The 24,115-nt window shown below is 35.4% G+C and overlaps 1 protein-coding gene across 3 annotated transcripts in view; it reads left to right on the top strand.

Moving 5' to 3' along the window:
* The window catches only part of FCHSD2 (FCH and double SH3 domains 2), a 303,597-nt gene that overhangs the window by 35,217 nt on the left and 244,265 nt on the right, over window positions 1–24,115 (top strand). For all 3 annotated transcript variants that reach the window (XM_032427144.1, XM_032427142.1, XM_032427143.1), the window contains one exon: window positions 14,111–14,156. In XM_032427144.1, coding sequence (XP_032283035.1) covers window positions 14,149–14,156 — 8 coding nt within the window. In that variant the 5' untranslated portion in view covers window positions 14,111–14,148. The remainder of the gene's footprint in view (window positions 1–14,110; window positions 14,157–24,115) is intronic.

The following is a 24,115-nucleotide window of genomic DNA, read 5'->3' as shown; positions in this document are numbered from 1 at the left end:
TATCCTCACCAACATCTGTTGTTTCCTGAGTTGTTAATTTTAGCCATTCTGACTGGTGTGAGGTGGTTCTCATTGTGGTATGACTTGTATTTCCCTGATGCCGCGTGATGTTGAGCATTTTTTCATGCGTCTGTTGGCCATTTGTACGTCTTCTTTGGACAAATGTCTGTTCATTTCTGCCCATTTCTTGACTGGATTTTTTGTTTTTTGGGTGTTGAATGATAAGTTCTTTATAGGTTTTGGATACTAGCCCTTTATCTGATAAGTCATTTACAAATATCTTCCCCCATTCTGTCGGTTGTCTTGGTTTTATTGACTGTTTCCTTTGCTGTGCAGAAGCTTTTTATCTTGATGAAGTCCCAATAGTTCATTTTTACTTTTGTTTCCCTTGCCTCTGGAGACGTGTCTAGCAAGAATTTGCTACAGCTGAGGTCAAAGAGGTTGCTGCCTGTGTTCTCCTCTAGGATTTTGATGAATTCCTGTCTCACGTTGAGGTCTTTCATCCATTTTGAGTCTGTGTATGGTGTAAGGAAATGGTCCAGTTTCATTCTTCTGCATGGGGCTGTCCAATTTTCCCAACACCATTTGTTCAAGAGACTGTCTTTTTTCCATTGGATATTCTTTCCTGCTTTGTCGAAGATTAGTTGACCGAAGAGTTGTGGGTCCATTTCTGGGTTCTCTATTCTGTTCCATTGATCTGTGTGTCTGTTTTTGTGTCCGTACCATACTGTCTTGATGATTACAGCTTTGTAATAGAGCTGGAAGTATGGAATTATGATGCCACCAGTTTTGGTTTTCTTTCTCAACATTACTTTGGCTGTTCAGGGTCTTTTCTGGTTCCATACAAATTTTAGGATTGTTTGTTCCTGCTCTATGAAAAATGCTGATGGTATTTTGATAGGGATTGCATTGAATGTATAGATTGCTTTGGGTAGCATAGACATTTAGCTTTTAATTACAAATTACACTTTAAATTGTTCTAGGGCTTTTCAAGTTTTCTATTTTTGGTTATTTGTGTTCTTCAAGGAATTTGTCCCATTTCATCTAGATTGCCAAATTTTTGGAGCACTTCTATAGGTTCTTTGCACTTCCCGTGGACTCCCATGGTTCCACCTTGCACTTCCTCGATCCGTATATTTTTCTCTTTTCTGGCTGTTTGCATACTGCTTTTGGAGCCCTTAGGAATTCAGTAGTTTACTTCTGCTATCTGTTTCTTTTTTTTTTTTTAAAGATTTTATTTATTTATTTATTTGACAGAGAGATAGCGAGAGCAGGAACACAATCTGCTATCTGTTTTTAAGGCCCATTGATCCACCAAGTCGCCCTTTTGGACCCACTCTTACTTTTGGACCCATATCTTATTCCCAGGAAACATCAATAAGTTATTTTTTTTAATTAAAATTAAAGTAAAATTAACATAACAGAAAGTTATACTTATTTTAACCATTTTAAAGTGTACAGTGGGTGGCTTCTAATATATTCACAGTGTTGTACAAGTATCACCATTAATTCCGGAACATTTTTATTACCCCAAAAAGAAACCCCATACAAATAAGTAGTCACTCACTATTTCACCTCCTTCCCTAGCTAAGCTCATGACAATGATTAATCTCCTTTTTATTTCTGTGGATTTGTCTTCTCTGAACATTTCCTGTAAATGGAATCATACAGTATGTAGCTGTGTTGTTTAATTTTTATGTCAACTTGGCTGGTCCACAGTGCCCAGATATGGGTCAAACATTATTCTGAATGTTTTTCTGAAGATGTTTTTGTATGAGACTAACATTTAAGTCAGTAGAATTTGAGTAAAGCAGATTGCTCACCATATTATGGGTGGGCCTCATATAATTAGCTGAAGGCCTGAATAGAACAAAAGACTGGCCTCCTTCCCAAGTAAGATAATTCTGCAGCAGATGGCCTTTGGACTTGAACGGCATCATCAGCTCCTTTGTGAGTCTTTAACCTGATGACCTTTGACTTAAATTGCAGCACTGACTTTTCTCTTGGTTTCTAGTCTATTATCCCAACTTGCAGATTTTAGATTTGCCAACCTCCATAATCATGTGAGCCAGTTCCTTAAAGTAAATCTCATTTTATACATACACACATCATATTGGTTCTGTTTCTCTGGAGAACCTTACAAATACAGTGGCCATTTGTGACTGGCTTCTTTCATGTAGCATAGTGTTTTTGAGGTTCATCCATGTTGTAGTATATATCAGTATTACTTTCTGTGGCTAAGTAATAGTTCATTATATGAATATATCACATTTTATTTATTGATCTGTTGATGGACATTTGGGTTGTTTCCACTTTTTGGCTATTATGAATAATGCTGCAATGAACTTTTGTCTATAAACTTTTGTTTTAATATCTATTTTCAGTTCTTTTCAGTATATTCTGAGGAGTGGAATTGTTACAGCATATAGTTATTCTGTGTTTAGCTTTTTGAGGATGTGCCAAGCTGTTTTCCATAGCAGGTGCACCATTTTACATTCTCATCAGTAATATAGGAGGGTTCTTATTTCTCCACATCCTGGTCTAGTACTTGTTCTTTTCCATTTTGTTTTTGTTTTATAACCATTCTAGTGGGTGTGAAGTGATATCTCATGGTGGTTTTGATTTGCATTTTCCTAGTGACTAATGGATGTTGAACATCTTTTTTATGTGCTTTTGTTTGCTCATTGGCCATTTGTATATTTTCTGTGGAGAAATGTATATTTAATATCTTTGCCCTTTTTAAAATTGGCCTGTTTGTCTCTTTGCTGTAGATTTGTAAGAGTTCTTTATGTTTTCTGGATATTAAACCATTATCAGTTATATGATTTGCAAATACTTTTACCAATCTGTTGTCTTTTCATATCCCCCCCCCCCCGTTTTTTTTACTATTTTAAGTAATCTCTACACCCAATGTGGGTCTCGAACTTAAAACTCCAAGGTCAAGAGTCTCATACATGTTCTATCTACTGAGTCAGCCAGGTACTCCTTCTTTTCATATTCTTGGTAATGTCCTTTGATGCACAAACATCTTTAATTTTGGTAAAATTCATTTTACGTATTTTTTGTTGTTGTTGTTGATATGCTTTTGGTGTTTCATTTAAGAATCTGTTGCCAAGGGGCACCTGGGTGGCTCAGTCAGTTGAGTGTCCAGCTCTTGGCTTTGGCTCGGGTCATGATCTCAGGGTCCTAGGTTTGAGCCCCACTTTGGGCTCCATGCTCAGTGGGGAGTCTGCTTGAGGATTCTCTCCCTCTCCTCTGCTCCCCCACCCCCGCTCTCTCAAAAAAACAAACAAATAAATAAATAAAAGTCTATTGCCAAGTTGGAGATCTTGAAGACTTACTTGTGTGCTTTCTTGTAAGAATTTTATAGTTTAAAAAAAGAATTTATAGTTTTATCTGTTACATTTAGTGTTCGATCTATTTTGAGTTAAGTTTTATATTTGGAATGAGATAGGGGTCCAACTTCATTCTTTTGTATGTGGAAATTCACTTGTCCTAGCACTATTTGTTGAAAAGACTCCTCTTTCTCCTTTGAATGGTCTTGGCATCCTTGTTGAAAATCAGTTGGCTATAGATGTTTGGGTTTGTTTCTTGATCATCAATTCCATTTCATTGAAAAATAATATAAACCAACTAGGCCTCACAAACATATACAGAACACTCTACCCAACAAAGCAGGATATACATTCTTTTCAAATGCACATAGAATATTCTCCAGGATAGAACGTAAGTTGGGCCATAAACAATTATCAGTAAATTTTAAAAGATCACAGTCATACAAAATATCTTCTCTGACCCCTAATGGAATGAAGCTACAGAAATCAATTAACAGAAGGAAGACTGAAAAGTTTGCAAATATGTGGAAATTTAACAACATATTCTTAAACAACTAGTAGGTCAAAAGAAATCCTTGGGAAAATTAGAAAATACTTTGCCAGGAATGAAAACAAAAACCCAATATAGCAAAACTAATGGTATACAGTGACACTACTCTGGGAAATTGATAGTTCTAAACACCTACATTAAAAATAAAGAAAGATCTCAAATCAACCTAACTTTGCACCCAAGAAACTAGAAAAAGAGCAAACTAAATCCAAAGCCAGCAAAAGGAAGAAAACAATAAAGATTAGATCAGAGATAAATGAAATAGAGAATAGAAAGACAGTAGAGAATTAACGAAACCAAAGTTGATTTCTTAAGAGACAAACCTTTAACTAGTCTAAGAAAAAAGGAGAGAAGATGCAAATAACTAAAATCAGAAATGAAAGTAGGGACATTACGGCATCTGGGTGGCACAGTTGGTTAAGCATCTGTCTTTGGCTCAGGTTATAATCCCAGGGTCCTGGGATCAAGTCCCACATTGGGTTCCCTGTTCAGTGGGGTGTCTGCTTCTCTCTCTCCCTCTGCAGCTCTCTCTCTCTCTGTCAAATAAATAAATAAAATCTTTAAAAAAAAAGGGACATTACTCTCTATCCTACCATTGAAGTAAAAAGTATTGTAAAAGAGTACTAGGAGCAATTGTATGCCAACAAATTGGATAACCTAGATAGAAAGGACAAATTCCTAGAAACATACAGATTACCAAAACCGATTCAAGAAAAAAAATAGAAATTCTCAACAGACCTTTCACAAGTAAAGATTGAATCAGTAATCAAAAACTTTCCAACAAAAAGTCCAGGACAACACAGCTTCATGGGTGGATTTTACCAAACAGTTGAAAAAGAGTTAATTAACAATCCTTCTCAAACACTTCCAGAGAATAGAAGAGGAGGGAACACTCACATTCTATGAGGTCCTCATTATTCTGATATGAAAGTCAGACAAAGAACAAGAAAACTAAAAATTAATATCCGTTACGAACACTGATGCAAAGGTTTTCGACAAAACACTGACAAACTGAATCTGACAACACATTTACAGAATTATACAGTACGATGAAGTGAGGTTCATCCTAGGAATGCAAAAGTTCAATATAAGAAAATCAATGAATGAAATACACCATATGAACAGAAAAAGGACAAAAACCACATAATCATCTCAACAGAGGCAAAACATTTGACAAAATTTAACACCTTTTTGTGATAAAAATGCTCAGTAAACTAAAGGCATAGCATAGAAAATATAGTCAGTGATATTGTAATAGCATTGTGTGGTGACAGATAGTAGCTACACTTGTGATGGTCATGGCATAATTTATAAAGAAGTTGAATCACTGTTGTATACCTGAAACATTGTAACACATATAAACACATGTAGCATTATGTGTCAGCTACTCAAATAAAAAATTTTAAATAAATGCATTAAAAGAACACTCAGTAAACTAGGAATAAAAGGAAACTTCCTTAATATGATAAGGGGCACATACAAAAATCCTCAGTAACATACAGTCGACCCTTGGACAACATGGGTTTGAACCATGTGGGTCCAATTTTTTTTGATAAATATAGTCCAGTACTGTAAATGTATTTTCCTTATAATTTTCTTAATAACATTTTCTTTTATCCAGTTTAGTTTATTGTAAGAATACATATGTAATACATATAACATGCAAAATATGTGTTAATTGGCTGTTATTGGTAAGGCTTCCTGTCAGTAGGAGGCTGTGAGTAGTTAAGGTTTTGGGGAGTCAACAAGACTGCTATTCTCTTGGCACTTAAACATTGTAATTCGATCTGTAAGTGGTAGTTGCTTCATTAGTTTTAAAAATTATTATTTAAGTTTTAAAAATTCATTTGAAATATTTGGTTACATTTTTTATCTGCTCCATGGCAGCATTTTTCTCATGAGTGTCCTTTGGCTACTGTTTTTCCTTTTTTAAGTTTTGCATTTATATATTCTATTCCTGCTTCTTTTTTGGGTTATTTATTTTTGAATGAAGAGAGTTCTTCCTGTACAGCGTTTTAGGATATCAGAAGTAGGTGTCTCAGGGTAGCTACTGTCTTCCAAATTTACAGTAATTTTCTTTATAACCAGGGTTGTGTATATGAATTTATTTCATTTCTCCTCCGCCAGAGAAGATTTGCTGCTGTAGGACTGTTCATAGTGTAGGCTGTCTCACTATCTTTTTGCCACACCAGCAGCCTAATTTCTGCTAGTGTAGCTTGTTTGTGTGATTCCTAATTTAGTACTGTCTCCTCTACTTCTTCAAACTGTGAGCAGCAAAGCTCCTTCCGCTAGCCCATGTCCCGTTTTTGTTGTTGCAAATGTGGTTTAAATTTTATACCTCAGGAAGTATACTTGAAGAAATGTACATATTTCCCGCCCTTGAGTTTTGGAGTCTCAGGCCTCATATTCACCCTCTTTCTCCAGCTTTGTCTCTCTTTTGGACTATCTTTCACTTATGTTTCATATGTTTCCTAGTTTTATTGGAGATCACATTTGCATTTATGTTTTTTATTTATTAATTGCTTTTGGGTAATTTCCGAGAGGAGTAGGGAGATTCACACTTTGCTTTGTCATCAAGACCAGAGTTACTTAAAAAGTACTTTTTTGTTAGTGCTTTGCATATTCATTTAGTCAAAATATTTAAACTGGATTAAATTTCGTAATTATAAAATGTGGAATGTATTTGCACTTATTTAACAAAGACTTTTCTAGCATTTAGTATGTGCCAAGTCTGTTCTGAGTGCTTTACAAATATGTACATTTCATCCTCATAATAATCCTATGAGGTAGGTGTTCTCTTTATAGGAAACTGAAGCACAGGCAGGAAAATAAACTTGCCCATTGTTGCCTAATTAATAAGAAATAAGAACACTTTCTACTTTTCATTTTATGATGATAGCATTTGTGAATCTTGGGATCATCCATTTATACCTTGTGCTCATGAATCCCTTCAGAGGAGAGTCCCATGTCTCATCTTTATATTTCTTGTACCTGTTTAGCAGAATACCTGAAATTCAGAAGATACTCAGTAAATGTTGTTGGTGAATATTTTTATTAGGAGCCAAATAATTTCCTCTGTGCCAGACTTGTATAGTTTCAGTTCTTTATTCTACTTGCTTTGTTTAAAAAAATTTTTTTTGAGTGCATGCGCACAAGCAGGGGAGAGAGGTAGAGGGAGAGGGAGAAGCAGGCTCCCTGCTGAGCAGGGAGCCCGCCGCAGGGCTGGATCCCAGGACCCTGGGATCATGACCTGAACCAAAGGCAGAGGCTTAACTGACTGAGCCACCCAGGCGCCCCATAAAGGTTTTATTATGACAGAGTTGTCAACATGCTGATAATTTAAGTACTAGTTCCCTTACCCCAGTTTGCTGTCCATGCTAAAAAATTATTTTTATATTCTGATATTAGTTGCATTTACACAGTGTTATTTGTAAAATAACGGGGGTGAACTAATTCAGGATAATAAAAATGTGGTAGTCATCTTACAGTCCATTTGTTTTTATTGCTGAGTTTTATTCCATTTTAAGAATATATCACTTAAAATTTTTTTTTAATTTAAATTCCAGTTAGTTAACATACAGTGTAATATTAGTTTCAGGTGTACAATATAATAATTCAACACTTCCATACAACACCTGGTGCTCATCACAAGTGCCTTCCTTAATTCCCATCACCTGTGTAACCCATTCCCCCCCCCCCCACCTCCCCTCTGATAACCATCATTTTGTTCTCTACAGTTAAGTCTATTTCTTGGTTTACCTGTCTACTGTCTCTCACCTTTGCTCATTTGTTTTTGTTTCTTAAATTCCACATATGAGTGAAGTCATATGGTATTTGTCTTTCTCTGACTAACTTATTTCACTTAGCATAATACTCCTTCCTCCATCCATGTCGTTGCAAATGGCAAGATTTTATTCTTTTTTTTGGCTGAGTAATATTCCATTATTTATATCTATATACACATACATAACACATCTTCTTTATCCATTATCAGTTGATGGACACTTGGGCTGCTTCCATAATTTGAGTATTGTGCCAGCATTCCTACTAACAGTGCAGGAGAGGTCCCCTAACTCTACATCCTTGTCAACACCTGTTGTTTCTTGGGTTGTTCATTTTAGCTCTTTTGACAGGTGTGAGGTGATCTCTCATTGTAGTTTTGATTTGTATTTCCCTGATGATGAGTGATGTTGAGCATCTTTTCGTGTGTCTCTGTTGGCCATCTGTGTGTCTCTTTGAAAGGTTGTCTGTTCATGTCATCTGCCCATTTCTTAATTGGATTATTTGGTTTTTGGGTGTTGAATTTTAGAAGTTCTTTATATAGTTTGGATATATATCGCTGTTTGTTGATCTATTATCCCACTGATGGACACCTGGACTGTTTCCTGTTTTTGTCTGTGAATAAAGGTGCTATAAATATTTTCGTGTTTTTAGGGACATATGTTTTCATTTCTTTTGGTAAATGCCTACTTTTAAAATTGCTACGGGGGTGCCTGGGTGGCTCAGTCGTTAAGCGTCTGCCTTCGGCTCAGGTCATGATCCCAGGGTCCTGGGATCGAGCCCCACATCGGACTCTCTGCTCCGCGGAAAGCCTGCTTCTCCCTCTCCCACTCCCCCTGCTTGTGTTCCCTCTCTCGCTGTGTCTCTCTCTGTCAAAAAAAAAAAAAAAAAAAAAAAAAAATTGCTACGTCAAGATAGATATGTGCTTAATTATATAAGAAATACTGTATTTTTTCCCAAAGTGGTTGTATTATTTTATATTCCCACCACTGAGTTTCATTATCTGTATTCTCACTGATATTTATAGTTACCAGTCTTTTAAATTTTAGCCATTTAGTGTGTGTGTTTATTTTTAACATTCATCATTATAGTTATTGATATCCCATTTCCACTACCACCATTAATAATTTGAACATTTTTAGGTGTTCTTCTGATCCTGGTGATGAATTATGGAGTTAGGGAGTCCCCAAGACAGTTCTTTCACTTTTGACGCCAACTGCAAGTTTGGAGGTCTCTAAGATCACCCTCACTTCTGAAATGACTTACAAGATCAGGGGTCCCCAGGACCACCCTTAGATTTGATAATTCATAGAAGGACTCACACAACTCACTGAAAGTTTACTGAAGGTTGTGTTTTTTTATAGTGAAAGGATGTAGTTTAAAATGAGCCAAGAGAAGAGGTGTGTTTGGTCACTTGGATATGATTGACTGCCCATGGGGCTGACCTTAGTTTCCACTTCCTTCACAGGTTGAGTTCATACCACGTGTCCCAGCCCCCCTCTTCTCCACACCACTCTCAATAAATCACGTTGTTAACATAGACTTTCTGGCATGGCCTAAAGTCTCCAGGTAAATAAAAACACTATTATCAGTCATAACATTCCAGAGGTTTAGAGATTACTCCCCAGAAGCCAAGGGCAAAGGCCAGACCTCAGTCATAGTAGTGAGATCAGTCAACGCTCCCTGATCTCTTGGTCCCAGCTATGCTGGTAACCTGTGAAGTCCACCTGTGGATCCCTGCCTCTTGCCCCCCTCCACATCCTCAAATAATTTTGTAAGCACCCAGTTCCTTGCATTGAATCACTTTGAATTGGAATGTACAGAGTAAAGAATTTGTTTTTGGCACTGAAAAAAAGAAAGAAAAAGACAGAAAGAGGGAGAGAGAGAGAGAGAGAGAGAGAAAGAAAGAAAGGGAGGAGGGAGGGAGGAAAGAAAAGAAAAAGAAAGGAAGACACCCAAATACACAAAAATTTAATAACTGGAAAAGAGAACATTTTGATTCAAAGGGAAAAAGACCCCATCCCCCCCCCCCCCCCCCCCCCCCCACAACCCCCACCTTCTTTTTGTTTTCTATAGTTAAGAGTCTCTAATGGTTTGCTTCCATCTCTGTTTTCATCTTTTATTTTTCCTCCCTTCCCCTATGTTCATCTGTTTTGTTTCTTAAATTCCACATGAGTGAAATTATATATTTGTTTTTCTGTGACTGACTTATTTCACTTAGCATAATACCCTTTAGTTCCATCCATGTTGCTGCAAATGGCAAGATTTAATTCTTTTTGATGGCTGAGTAATATTCCATTATGTATATGCATATATGTATACACACACATACATACACACACAGTACACACACATGCTTATATATGTGTGTGTATACACACACACACCCACACACATACCACATCTTCTTTATCCATTCATCTGTCAATGGACATTTGGGGGCTTTCCATATATTGGCTCTTGTAGACATTGCTGCTCTAAACATTGGGGTGCATGTGGCCCTTTGAATCACTCTGTTTGTATCCTTTGGATAAATACCTAGTAGTGCAATTGCTGGGTTGTAGGGTAGCTCTATTTTAGGTATATTTCTGATTATGTTTCATTATCTCTCTGTTTACTCATGTTCCATTACCAAGCTGTCTTAAGTATTGTCACTTTTTAAATTAATTTTTATTATCTGATGAGAGTAGGTCTTTTTTTTAAATACTATTCTTTTTCAAAATGTTTATAACTATTCTTAAATGTTCATTTTTCCATATGAACTTTATAATCAACCTATCTAGTTAAAAGAAAAATATTTTTGAAATAATAGCAGACTTAACTTTCCAACCCTTAGCAGCCACTGATCTACTTTCTGTCTCTATAGGCTTGCCTATTCTGGGACATTGTATATGAATGGAATCATATAATATGTGGCCTTTTATGTGACTTCTTAGCACAGTGCTTTCCAGCTTCATCCATATTGTATCATGTATCAGTATTTCATTCCTTTTTTGAATAATATTCCATCATATGAATATAACACATCTTTTTTATCTGATCATCAGTTGATGGACATTTGGGTTTCCAGTTTTTGGCGATCATGAATAATGCTGCTATGAACATTCATTTACCAGTTTTTGTATAGACATATGTTTTAAGTTTTCCTGGGTATATACCTAGGAATAGAACTGCTGGGTCATATGGTAACTCTATGTTTAACCTTTTGAGGAACTCTGACTATGATTTTCTGAAGCAGCTGCATGTTTTTACATTCCTACCAGTGTTGTATGAGAGTTCTCATTTCTCCATGTCCTTGCCATTACTTGTTCTTGTCCATCTGTTTAATTATAGCACCCATTAATATTTCTAAAGATATTTATGAGAAACTGATGTTGAATTTTAACCAATGCTTTTTCATCTTATATGGAGATTATGAGAAGTTTTTTTTGTTCTGCTCTCTTGACTGTGAATTATAATAAATAGATTTCTAATATTAATGATGTTGATTTTGACTAGTTGTCAACTTGGATTTGTTTTCTTTTGTTAGAAAATTACTTAGTAGACATGTAATTGTTTCATAACAACTAAAAATTCCACTGAGAACTTTAAAACTACTTAATATGCATGTTCAGAGTAAAAGAGTTCTGTTTTCTTGGTGACTTCACTTGAATATCCTTATTTCAAGATGAGTTACATCTAAGCTTTCATAGCTTAAATATTTTGCTTTCATGTTTTGTAAAATATTAAAAAATTCTACCTCCTTCCAAATATGGGTAAGTTTTCAGATTTTTTTTTTTTAAGATTTTATTTATTTATTTGAGAGAGAGACACAGTGAGAGAGGGAACACAAGCAGGGGGAGTGGGAGAGGGAGAGGGAGAAGCAGGCTTCCTGCGGCGTAGGGAGCCCCTATGTGGGGCTTGATCCCAGGACCCTGGGATCATGACCTGAGCAGAAGGCAGACGCTTAACAACTGAGCCAGCCAGGCGCCCCAAGTTTTCAGATTTTTTAATGGGGAAAGTAGAAGTTAGTTCATTTTAGTTTCTTTTGCCTGGGTATTTATGGTAGATGGGAAGATCACATATTTGGTAGTACTAGTCATAATTTCTGGTACAATTTTAGTAAAACAACATGGGTACATAAAAGGTGTATGCATGTGTGTGTGTGTGTGTGTGTGTGTGCATTTATTTAAAAATAAGGGCTTAAATTAAAAAAAAAATGATAGGTGTTCTTACTAAAACATCAGAAAATAATAGAAAGCAAATGAAGAAAGTTGAAAGCCTGTAATTCTGTTACCCAGAGAAAACTTAATTACTATTTTGGTGTGTGTGTGTTATATAAAACAGTATATAAGTGCATACAGTGTATTTATATATGCGTATATAATACATAGTTTATATGTTTTAAGGACAGTAGACTAATTGTATTTTAAAGGACTGTGTTAAATGCTTTAAAATGTGCAGTACCTCTTAAGGAAAAGGGTCTTGCTCTACTTTATGTTTTCCATTTTTTTACTGTAGTAAAATATGTATGACATAAAATGTACTGTCTTAGCCATTTTTAAGTGTACAGTTTAGTGGTATTAAGTACTTCATATTGTTCTGCAACTATCACCATCGTCTATCTCCAGAACCCCTCATCTTGTAAAACTGAAACTATACTGGTTAAATAATGACTCCTCTGATCCTCTCCTTCCAGCCCCTCGCAACCTCCATTCTTTCCATCAATATGATTTTGACTACTCTAAGTACCTCATATAAATGGAATCCTAGAGTATTTGTCTTTTTGTGACTGACTTCATTCAGCATAATATCCTCAAGGTTCATCCTTGTTATAGCATATGTGTTGGTATTTCCTTACTTTTTAAGGCTAAATAACAGTTATTCACTCAAAACAAATGTAGTAAGATCTTAAATAGTAGTTTTTCTTATATAAGAAATGAATAGTCATGTTGGTAAATTTAAATAATTGTTAAAGTGGAAGTTTTGGCTTAAATTGTCTTTTTTTTTTTTTTTCAGTCCCACCCTTTTCTTTATATTTTTCACATTTTATTCTGATATTTCTGCCTTAGTGAAATGCTTTTAAGAGTACAGATGCCTGGCTCCTAATAGAAAAGTCTTAAGCTAAATTGTCAATATTACCAAATTTCATTGACTACTTTGCCTGTGGTTTATAAGGTGTACTGTTATTTCATGTACTGTTAAGGTAGAAGAAAATACTGCTAATCGTTATTAAAAGATGAATCCCAGTATCATAAATGTTAAAATGTGAAAAGTGTTACCGTAGAATCAATAAAATATAATACATGTATGGAAAGGGTGCACCCATCATACCACATTTAGTGGCCTTGTACTTTGTTTTGTAACTCTTGTTACAAAGGACTGGAATGAAGGAATTGATTTGACTATTTTTCATGTTGCTAAGCTGATCAAAATTTGATTTTCTTCTTTTTTAAAAGTTTTATTCATTTTAGAGAAAGAGCGAGAGAAAGAGAGCGTGTGGTGGGGGCAGTGGGAGAGACAGTCTGAAGCAGACTGTGCACTGAGCATGGAGTCCCATGTGGGGCTCGATCTCATGACCCTGAAATCACCACCTTAGCCAAAACCAATAGTCAGACATGTAACTGACTGTGCCACTCAGGCACCCCTGACTTTTTTTTTTTTTTTTTTTTTAAACGTTTCTTGTTTTTTGTTTTGTTTTTTAAAGATTTTATTTATTTATTTGAGAGAGAGAATGAGAGAGAGAGAGCATGAGAGGGAGGAGGGTCAGAGGGAGAAGCAGACTCCCTGCCGAGCAGGGAGCCCGATGCGGGACTCAATCCCGGGACTCCAGGATCATGACCTGAGCCGAAGGCAGTCGCTTAACCAACTGAGCCACCCAGGCGCCCAACCCCTGACTTTTTTTAATAAAGATTTTATTTTTAAGTAATCTACACCCAACGTGGGGCTCGAACTTACAACCCCGAGATCAAGAGTTACATGCTTTACCATTTGAGCCAGCCAGGTGCCCCCCAAATTTAATTTTAACTTTGTTTTCTATAGTTCCCTCTACATTGGTTAAGTTCAATGAACATTTTTAGTGCCTACTATGCATTAGCCACTGTCATAAAAGTAGTTAACATATATAGTTTTACTGTGTGCTAGACAGTGTTATGAGCACTTAGTGTAAGTAAATTTTACACTATCTCTATGGTGTGGATACTGTTACTATCCCATTTTGAGGCACAGAGAAGTCAAGTGACTTGACCAAGGTCATACAGCTAGTACATGGTGGAGGCAGGATTTGAATGTTTGATTTGATTTTCTGACTCCAGAGATTTTTGTCAGCAGTACCTAGGAACATAAATGAATAAAATATTGTCCTTTCCCTGAACACAGTTTACCAGGTAGTATCTGAGGGTGGTTGATAAATTTACATAAAATTATTGTTATACTTGTAGTAATGAATTTTTATTTGTGTTTTTAGGACATTCAGTCAGAAGAAGGCTGCCATTGAAAGAGAGTATGCACAGGTAAGCTTGGAAATTGAGGTGACCATTCTAGGTATACCTCTTCTTTGGCTTAAAGGCAGATATGGTTGTTGGAGAGAAACTTTGTTATCCCGGCATCCTGTTTTTCTTTTTAATTCTGGCTGTCTCACTTTGATCCTCCTTTTACTCCATTTGAATCTCTAGATGAGGAGGTATGTTGCCCCTTACTACAGTGAAGGTTACGAACCTTTGGAGAGAAGATAATATTTATAGAATTTGTAAAGTATTTACAAGTGTAAATAATAAGGCATACATTTTATAAGTATATATACTTGACCCTTGAACAACATGGTTTTGAACTGCATGGTTCTGCCTATACATGGGTTTCCCCCCCCCCCAATAAATTTATGTACAGTTCTGTAAGTGTATTTCTTCTTCCTCAGTTTTCTTACTAACATTTTCTTTAGGGGTTACTTTTTTGTAAAAATACAATATATAATACATATACAGAATATGTGTTAATTGACTGCTTATATTATCAGTAAGTCTTCTGGTCAGCAGTAGGCTTTTAGTAATTAAATTTTTAGGGAGTCAAAGTTATATGTGGATTTCTGACTACATTGGGGGTTGGCACCCCTAATCCCCGCATTGTTCAAGGGTCAGCTGTATATTCGTTCTCTTATATATCCTATTCTCTGCAGTCTTATAGAAGGTTAATTTTATTTTATCCAGTTAGGCATTTATTTCTATTTAGGTCCCTGTTGATAGAGAATGATGTACTTTCAATGGATGGTGTAGTGCTATTTCTAGGGAAATTTAAGCATTTCCTTCCTTTATTTTAATTAGAATCTTATTTGCTCCCAGATAACTAAATGTGCCAAGAAAAAATTATGTTGGTATATAATTTTGTAGATATGTTAAGAATTAATAACTACCTTTCCTTGTATAAAAACAGTTTGACATGATTTGGAAATTTTGGCCCTTGTAAGCAATTACTTTCTATGTGGAATAGCATTCTAAAATTGATGTCCTCCCACTCCCAAAATTATAAATGTCAGGTTTTGATTTTAGTTTTATTTTGATTTCACTGTAGTTAACAAGGTAACTATTTTATTTGGTAATCTTAGAAGATAATTATCTATTTCTTGAAAGCTGGATAGACTCATTAATTAGTTAATTCAGTCATTAGTTATTGAGTGCTTATTTATCAGGTACTTTACATAATGAATTAGTGTCAGTTCTAATAATTAGTGTTGAACCTTATTCTATGCAAATATAATGATAGCTAAAATTTATTGAATCTGTGTACTAGGCATTTTGCTGATTATTTTACATAAATTATCTGATGTAATCCTCTCAATAAACCTGTGAAATAGGGCAGTTATTACGCCTTTTATAGATATGTTTCCACTGGGACCAAAGTATATGATCTCTTAAAACTTATATGAAGTGAAAATTTTTGTATGATAAATTTGTCTGGAACATGATTTAAAGTTCTAATAATCAAATAGGACAGGCTCATGATTAAATATACAAGATAGTACATTAAATTGCATGAAGATTAGCAGTCCTTTGTCCCAACAGCAGTCAGTATCCTCAGAGAAAAGATTAAAAGTAGATGACTATTTTGGTTCTCCTGGTGATCATTTCCGTATCTTTAAATAATGTGCTTATAACTGATTCATGGGGGTGCCTGGGTGGCTCAGTCGTTAAGCGTCTGCCTTCGGCTCAGGTCATGATCCCGGGGTCCTGGGATCGAGCCCCGCATCGGGCTCCTGCTCCGCGGGAGGCCTGCTTCTCCCTCTCCCACTTCCCCTGCTTGTGTTCCCTCTCTCGTTGTGTCTCTCTCTCTGTCAAATAAATAAATAAAATCTTTAAAAAAAATAACTGATTCATGATTTGTCGACTCTAGACATTATTGCTGGATTATTTCTTATAATAAATAAGAAATTAGCTTCCTAAGCCATTCCTTTTGGCCTACTCTTTCCAATGTAATTTGGCACTATTTTAGTACCTTTGTTATTTTTCTAACTCTAAATGATACAGACTTTTATCTCTTGTTCTATTAAGTGCATATATATATATATGTTTTTATGTGTGTTTGTGTGTTTGTAACATGTATTTATGTTATTTGTATGTAGATATATGTATTTTTGTGTATATATGTATGGGTATGTAGTACAGTGGAATTGCATTTTACAGAGCAATCTAATTTATTCTTGAAAAATTTTTTTAAGTGTCTTTTAAGTAAATTATACCTGGTTTTGTTTATACAATTCTATATAATAATGTATAAACTGTATAAGATACCTAATGTATATTTTAAAATTTTATAGAATAATAATATTTAGAAATTAAAGTGTTCCACTGTCTCTCTGCTTGGGACAAGTGAGCACATTTATGGAGAGTCAGTGTGCAGATTCTTCTTGTTATTTGTCATATTTACTTTTTAGGTGATTTTTCTCAGTTCTTCTTACTCTTCAGTATTTTTCCAATTAATTTTTCAATTTATTTCTTGATGATATAGACGAAGTATCTCTACACTCTTCTTTAACTGCCTCAACAGTGTTTTTACATCTTATCAATAGTAGAGAAACCCCTCAAATGACTAACATTCTATCTGTGGATTTTGCTAGTATGTGCTAATTATGTCAGATTTATTACTTGCATTTGCTGTCTGAGGACATACACTCATTGGTGATGGGATGTGGTCAGAGAGGACAGCTGGACTATTTACATTATTTCTTTTTCTTTCTTTCTCTGGCTCAGTATAGGGGTGAAATTTTGGGGGGTAGATTTTAAAAATTGAAATAGGGGTGCCTGGCTGGCTTAGTTGGTAGAGCATGCAACTTGATCTTGAGGTCATGAATTCAAACCCCACATTGTGTGTTGAGGTTAAAGGAAAAAGATTTAGAAATTGAAATACAGCATATATACAGTAAGATGGACAAATCTTGAGTATACTGTTTGATAAATTTTTATGAAGTGAACACAGTCCTGTAGCTACTATTCAGATTAAGATGTAGAACATTACCATGGTCCAAGAAGCAGTCATTACTCCTACCTTCCAGTGGCAACCAGTACACAGATTCTTATCAGAATAGTTACCTTTGGATTGTTTACTGTTTTTGAATTTAAATTAAATGGTATCATGTACTGTGTACTCTTCTGTGTATGATTTCTTTCATTCACCATTAAGTTTTGAGTTTCATATATGTTGTTGTGTGTAGGAGTAGCTTACTCTTTTTCATTATAATATCCACTAAATGACTGTATCACAATTTGTTTTCCAGTTTACTGATGATTAAAATTTGAGTTGCTTCCAGTTTTGGATGATTTTGACTGTTGCTTCTAAGGAAAACTGTTGTACATGTTTTTTGGTGGACATATGGATGCATTTCTGTTAGGTAAACACCTGGGAGTAGAACTGCTGGGTCACCGGGTATATATGTATGTTAGCACTTTAATAGTTACAACTGGTTTTCCAAAGTGGTTATACCAGTTTACATGATGCTCAGCAGCAATGTATGAGAGTTCTAGTTGCTCCACATCTTTGTCAACACTATTGTCTAAAATTAAAAAGTGACATTCTGATGAATGTATAGTAATATCCTATTTTCTTTTTAATAAGCTGTTTAAAAATTGATATATAACATGCGTATAGAAAAGTGTATAGATCCTAGGTACAGCTCCATGAATTTTCAAAGTGAACACACCCATATAACTAGTACCCAGGTCAAGAAACAGAACATTAACACCACCCCAAAAATCCCTCTTGTGCCCTCCCCCCTTTACTGTTCTCACTCTTACACAAGTATTCACTATACTGACTTTTTTCTTTTTTAAAAGATTTTATTTATTTATTTGACAGAGAGAGACACAGCGAGAGCAGGCACACAAGCAGGAGTGGGAGAGGGAGAAGCAGGCCGCCCGCTGAGCAGGGAGCCCAATGTGGGACTCGATCCCAGGACCCCGGGATCATGACCTGAGCCGAAGGCAGACGCTTGACGACTGAGCCACCCAGGCGCCCTATACTGACTTTTTTCTTAAACAGCCTTCGGGGTGCCTGGCTGGCTCAGATGGTAGAACTTGCAACTCCAGATCTCGGGGTTGTGAGTTTGAGCCCCACGTTGGGTGTAAAGATTACTTAAAAATAAAATCTTAAAAAAACAAAAACAAAAACCCAGCCTTATTGAGTTATATACTTGTGAAACTATCATCACAATCAAGATAAGAACATGTCTATAGCAACCAAGAGTTTCCTCATGTCTTATTATAATCTCTTCCTATCACTCACCCCTGATTGTCTTTTCCCCATTATCACTCAGGCAATCACTAATCTACTTTTTATCACTATAGATTAGTGTGCGTTTTTTCTAAATAAATGGGATTGTATGGTATGTACTCTTTCTTATCTGGCTTCTTTCATCAGCATAATTATCTTACAGTTTATGTTGTGTGTATCAATAGTTCATTTCTTTTTTTTGTGCTGAGCAATATTCTCTTGTATGAATATACCACAATTTGTTTATCCATTCACCTCTTTTTTTTTTTTTTTTTTAAAGATTTTATTTATTTGAGAGAGTGAGAGAGAGAGAGCACATGAGAGGGGGGAAGGTCAGAGGGAGAAGCAGACTCCCTGCCGAGCAGGGAGCCTGATGCGGGACTCGATCCCCGGACTCCAGGATCATGGCCTGAGCCGAAGGCAGTCGCTTAACCAACTGAGCCACCCAGGCGCCCCTGTCCATTCACATCTTGATGGACATTTGAGTTGTTTTTATTTTTAGGTATTATAAATAAAGCTGCTGTGAACATTTTTGTGTGGACAGATGGTTTCATTTCTCTTGGGTAAATACATAGGAGTAGAATGGCTGGGTCTTCTGAAGTAACTGCCAAATTATTTTCTAAAGAAGTTGTACCGTTTTATATTCCCACCAGCAGTATATGAGAGTATCAGTTGTTCTACATTCTCCCCAACACTGGATATAGTCTTTTCAATTTCAGATATTGTAATAGGTTCACAGTGGTATTCACTGTGGTTTTAATTTGCATTTACCTAATAGTTAATGATGTTAAGCATCATTTTCGTGTGTTTATTTGCTCTTGGTACATATTCTTTGGTAAAGTGTTCAGATATTTTGCCAATTAAAAAAAGTTATTTGGGGGCACCTGGGTGGCTCAGTCGTTAAGCGTCTGCCTTCGGCTCAGGTCATGATCCCAGGGTCCTGGGATCGAGCCCCACATCGGGCTCCCTGCTTCTCCCTCTCCCACTCCCCCTGCTTGTGTTCCCTCTCTCACTGTGTGTCTCTCTGTCAAATAAATAAAATCTTTAAAAAAAATTTAAAAAGTTACTTGTTTTTTTACTTAAAAATTTTTATTATGAAAAATTTTCAAGCATATATGAAAATAGGGATTAGAAGAGTGAATTCTTATTAGCTGTTACCTAGCCTCAACTATTACCAGTACATTACCAAACATTTCATTTATAGCTTCCAGCTTGCTTTCCCTTGCTAAATACTTTTGAGAGGCATAACTTACGTAACATTAAATATCATCCATTTGTAATGTATAATTAAATGTTTTTTTGCAAATTTATAGGTTTACGCAACTGTCAGCACAGTTTAGTTTTAGAATATTTCTGTTAATCCAGTGAGTTTTCTATACTTGTTTGCAGTCAATCTCTGTTGCCTAGGGCAGCCATCAGCTTTATGTCTCTATAAATTTACCTTTTCTGGACATGTCGTAAAAATGTACTCTTAAAACAATATGTAGTCTTGCCTGGCTTTCACTTAGCAAATGTTTTTGAAGTTCATACATGTTCTATCATGTATCAATAATCCATTCCTTTATTTATTTATTTTTAATTTTTAAATTTTTATTGTTATGTTAATCACCATACATTACATCATTAGTTTTTGATGTAGTGTTCCATGATTCATTGTTTGTGCATAACACCCAGTGCTCCATGCAGAACGTGCCCTCTTTAATACCCATCACCAGACTAACCCATTCTCCCACCCCCCTCCCCTCTAGAACCCTCAGTTTGTTTTTCAGAGTCCATAGTCTCTCATGGTTCGTTTCCCCCTCCGATTTCCCCCCCTTCATTCTTCCCCTCCTGCTATCTTTTTTTTTTTTCTTAACATATAATGTATTATTTGTTTCAGAGGTGCAGATCTGTGATTCAACAGTCTTGCACAATTCACAGTGCTCACCATAGCACATACCCTCCCCAAGTCTATCATCCAGCCATCCCATCCCTCCCACCCCAACCCCCACTCCAGCAACCCTCAGTTTGTTTCCTGAGATTAAGAATTCCTCATATCAGTGAGGTCATATGATACATGTCTTTCTCTGATTGACTTATTTCGCTCAGCATAAGACCTTCCAGTTCCATCCACGTCATTGCAAATGGCAAGATCTCATTCCTTTTGATGGCTGCATAATATTCCATTGTATATATATATACCACATCTTCTTTATCCATTCATCTGTTGATGGACATCTTGGCTCTTTCCAGTTTGGCTATTGTGGACATTGCTGCTATAAACATCGGGGTGCATGTACCCCTTCAGATCCCTGCATTTGTATCTTTGGGGTAAATACCCAGTAGTGCAATTGCTGGGTCGTACGGTAGCTCTATTTTCAACTTTTTGAGGAACCTCCATACTGTTTTCCAGAGTGGTTGCACCAGCTTGCATTCCCACCAACAGTGTAGGAGGGTTCCCCTTTCTCCGCATCCCTGCCAACATCTGTCATTTCCTGACTTGTTAATTTTAGCCATTCTGACTGGTGTGAGGTGGTATCTCATTGAGGTTTTGATTTGAGTAATCCATTCCTTTTATTGGTGAGTAATATTCCATGGTATGGATACACACACACACACACACTGCATTTTGTTTAGCTATTCACTAATTGATAGATACTTGGATTGTTTCCAATTTTGGCTATTATGTGTAATGCTGCTATAGACATTCACATAGTAGTCATTATTTGGACCTGTGTTTTCATATTTTTGGGTGTATACCTAGGACTGGAATTGCCAGATTATTTGGTAAGTTTATTTTTAACTTTTTAAGAAATGGTCAAAGTGTTTTCCGTATTGGCTGTATAATTTGCAGTCCCATCAGCAGCATATGTAGGTAGCTGTGTATGTGTAAGTCTATTTCTGGACTTATATTCTATTCAACTAATGTATTTTTTTTAATCTTTTTGCCCATATTACAGTTTTAATTACTGTAACTTTATAATAAACCTTGATAGCTGGTAGTATTAGAGTCTTCACTATTCTTGGCCCTTTATATTTCCATATACCTTTTAGAATCAGTTTGTTCATTTCCCTGGGGTTTTGGGGTTTTGATTGTGATTGCTTTGAATCCATAGGTCAATTTGGGAAGAATTGACATCTTAACAATGTTAACTCTTCTAAACTATACTTATTTAGTTCTTTTATTTTTCTCAGTTTTTCCAGTATTTTAAGTATGTCATGTAGTTCATCAAAACCTCCATTTTCTTGGAGACCTCTTTCCTTGAGTCTGCAGCCTCTTGTTTCAACCTGCGTTTTCTCTGTAATTGCCGCATAGCTCTTATTTGAGTTGGATTCATTGATTCTTGGTCCTGTTTTCCTAATTAAATTAATAAGGAAATTAGCTTACCCCCCATTTATTTTGAAACATTTCATACAGTGATTTCCTAAAAAGGTTTTGTATTTATATTATTTCATTATAATTTAATAAAATTTTGTGAAGAACAGCTCTGAGCACACAGAGTACTATAATACAATTTCCTTCATATGGATATAACAAATTAAATATATTTTTTTGTAGAAGATTCTGGAAATCAAATAGAAGGAGAAAAAATTTGTCCCCCCATCCTGTAGAGATTGCCTTAATTAATTAATTAATGTGCTATTATATAACCTTATAGTTTTTTTTAATGAACATGTTAAAACATATATTGAAAGAGTTTATTTAAAATTTATAAATGTATTGTTTTGTTCAGGGTATTCTCTCTTTAGTTACCAATAACAGTGAACATATTTCTTTCTATATCATTGTTGAAGTAACTGCATATTACAATTTGGAATAATTATATTTCATTTTATTTGGTATAACATTTAACATTTTATTTATTTAACTAATATTATTAGGTTTTTTTTCTAGTTTTACTTTTTTTTTTATATAAACACTGTTAGGCTGAACTGCTTTACATTCATCTCTGATTATTTCCTTGCACCAGTTCCTATAAGTGAAATTTCTGGGTCAGAAGTTATGTACATTTTTAAGGCGTTAGTAATCTTAATGAATGTACTGCAAAAAATAGTTATTTATGTTCCTAGCAGCAGTATATGAATGTCTATTTTCTGTGTTATTACTATTAGATGATATAATTATAAATATTTTGGCACCTGTTTTTTAGGAGAAATTTGGTCTTTTTGTTCTAACAACAACAAAAATTCTGATTAAATTGTGTTTGACACTGTGCTTTTTTTATCATTTGATTACAGTTTTTGAAAGAACTCTTTCAGCATTAATTAGAAGTGATATTTTAAAATATCTATTTCTTGGCCATATTTTAAAAGGGAAATATAAATATAATAAATTGATAAAGGTATTTCTAAAATGTCTTCCTATTCAAAGTCTGACTGTTCTGAATAACTTTTATTTTTTTATTCTTTTAAGATTTTATTTATTTATTTATTGTTATGTTAATCACCATACATTACATCATTAGTTTTAGATGTAGTGTTCCATGATTCATTGTTTGTGCATAACACCCAGTGCTCCATGCAGAACGTGTCCTCCTCAATACCCATCACCGGGCTAACCCATCCTCCTACCCCCCTCCCCTTTAGAACCCTCAGTTTGTTTTTCAGAGTCCATCGTCTCTCATGGTTCGTCTCCCCCTCTGATTTCCCCCCTTCACTGAATAACTTTTAGATCCAGAGCCATTAATTTACTTATTTTTCCATACTATATTATCTCTGTACACCTTAGTATATTAGTAATGTAGCATTTCTTAACAGAATATCCCAGTGTTGTCTCCAGGAATTTTTCTCCTTTCCTGATACCATTCTTCACGTTTCCGTGCAGGAAGTGTCTTGATCTTAGCAGACAGTGTAAATGAAGGTTTTTAGACAACACTCAGGTGATTTTTAAATGTTTGTTGTTGGAAATATATGAGTTGCAGTTGTCTCCTCAAGCCAACAGAACAACCACCAGCTTCTGACAGCAGTTGTGAGATGTTGTCAATGGTTGGAGATCTTAAAATGTTTAAAAAATATGTATCTTAATAGAATTGATTAGCTCTGTTCTTTTTTTCTTTTTCAGGCTATGTAGAGATTTCATTGTTTGAAGAAAAGTTGAGATGTGGGAGGAGACATTAAGAAAGGATACTCCTAATGGCTTTTTTCTTTCATAGACTGAGGAATATGTTGCAAAATGAAATATTCCTAATATTACATATATATAATATATTCATAGTGGGCTGTTGTCTTTTGGTATTTTAGAGGGGTATGGGAGTAGATATCTAATTGCTTTTTGTATTTATTACTATAGCCACTGGCTACATATTTTCCATTTTATGGACAAGAAATGGGACACTAATTCAAAGGCAGGAATATTCCATATGAAATACATAAAATTGATGATATTAGGAAAATTACTTCTCTGACTTTTATTTTTCCTTCATTTTTGAAAGGAGAATGATGATCATTCTCCCCTCCCTTCTTTTCAGGCTAGTCAGATATGCTAATGAATATGAAATCGCTTCCCAACCTATGTGTACCTATATAAGATGGTCTTTATTGTTTTTAGTGTCTCAGTTTTACTTATCTCTGTAAATTGTTGTAACCTAGCTTTGTTAGATAATGAATTTCCCTAGTAGAAAGAGAGTGATCAATTAAATTTGTGGACCTTTGTGTGTATTATCAGGTATTCCAAGTCCTATGTGTCTGGGAAATAGAATGAGGTGAAGTAGTGGGAGGATCTTCTTGCCTTTGGGAA

The sequence above is a fragment of the Phoca vitulina genome, unplaced genomic scaffold (genome assembly GCF_004348235.1).
Source record: "Phoca vitulina isolate PV1807 unplaced genomic scaffold, GSC_HSeal_1.0 scaffold36, whole genome shotgun sequence".
Taxonomy (NCBI): domain Eukaryota; kingdom Metazoa; phylum Chordata; class Mammalia; order Carnivora; family Phocidae; genus Phoca; species Phoca vitulina.
Note: the sequence above shows the minus strand (reverse complement) of the source record. Positions and strands in the feature narration are given on the sequence as shown.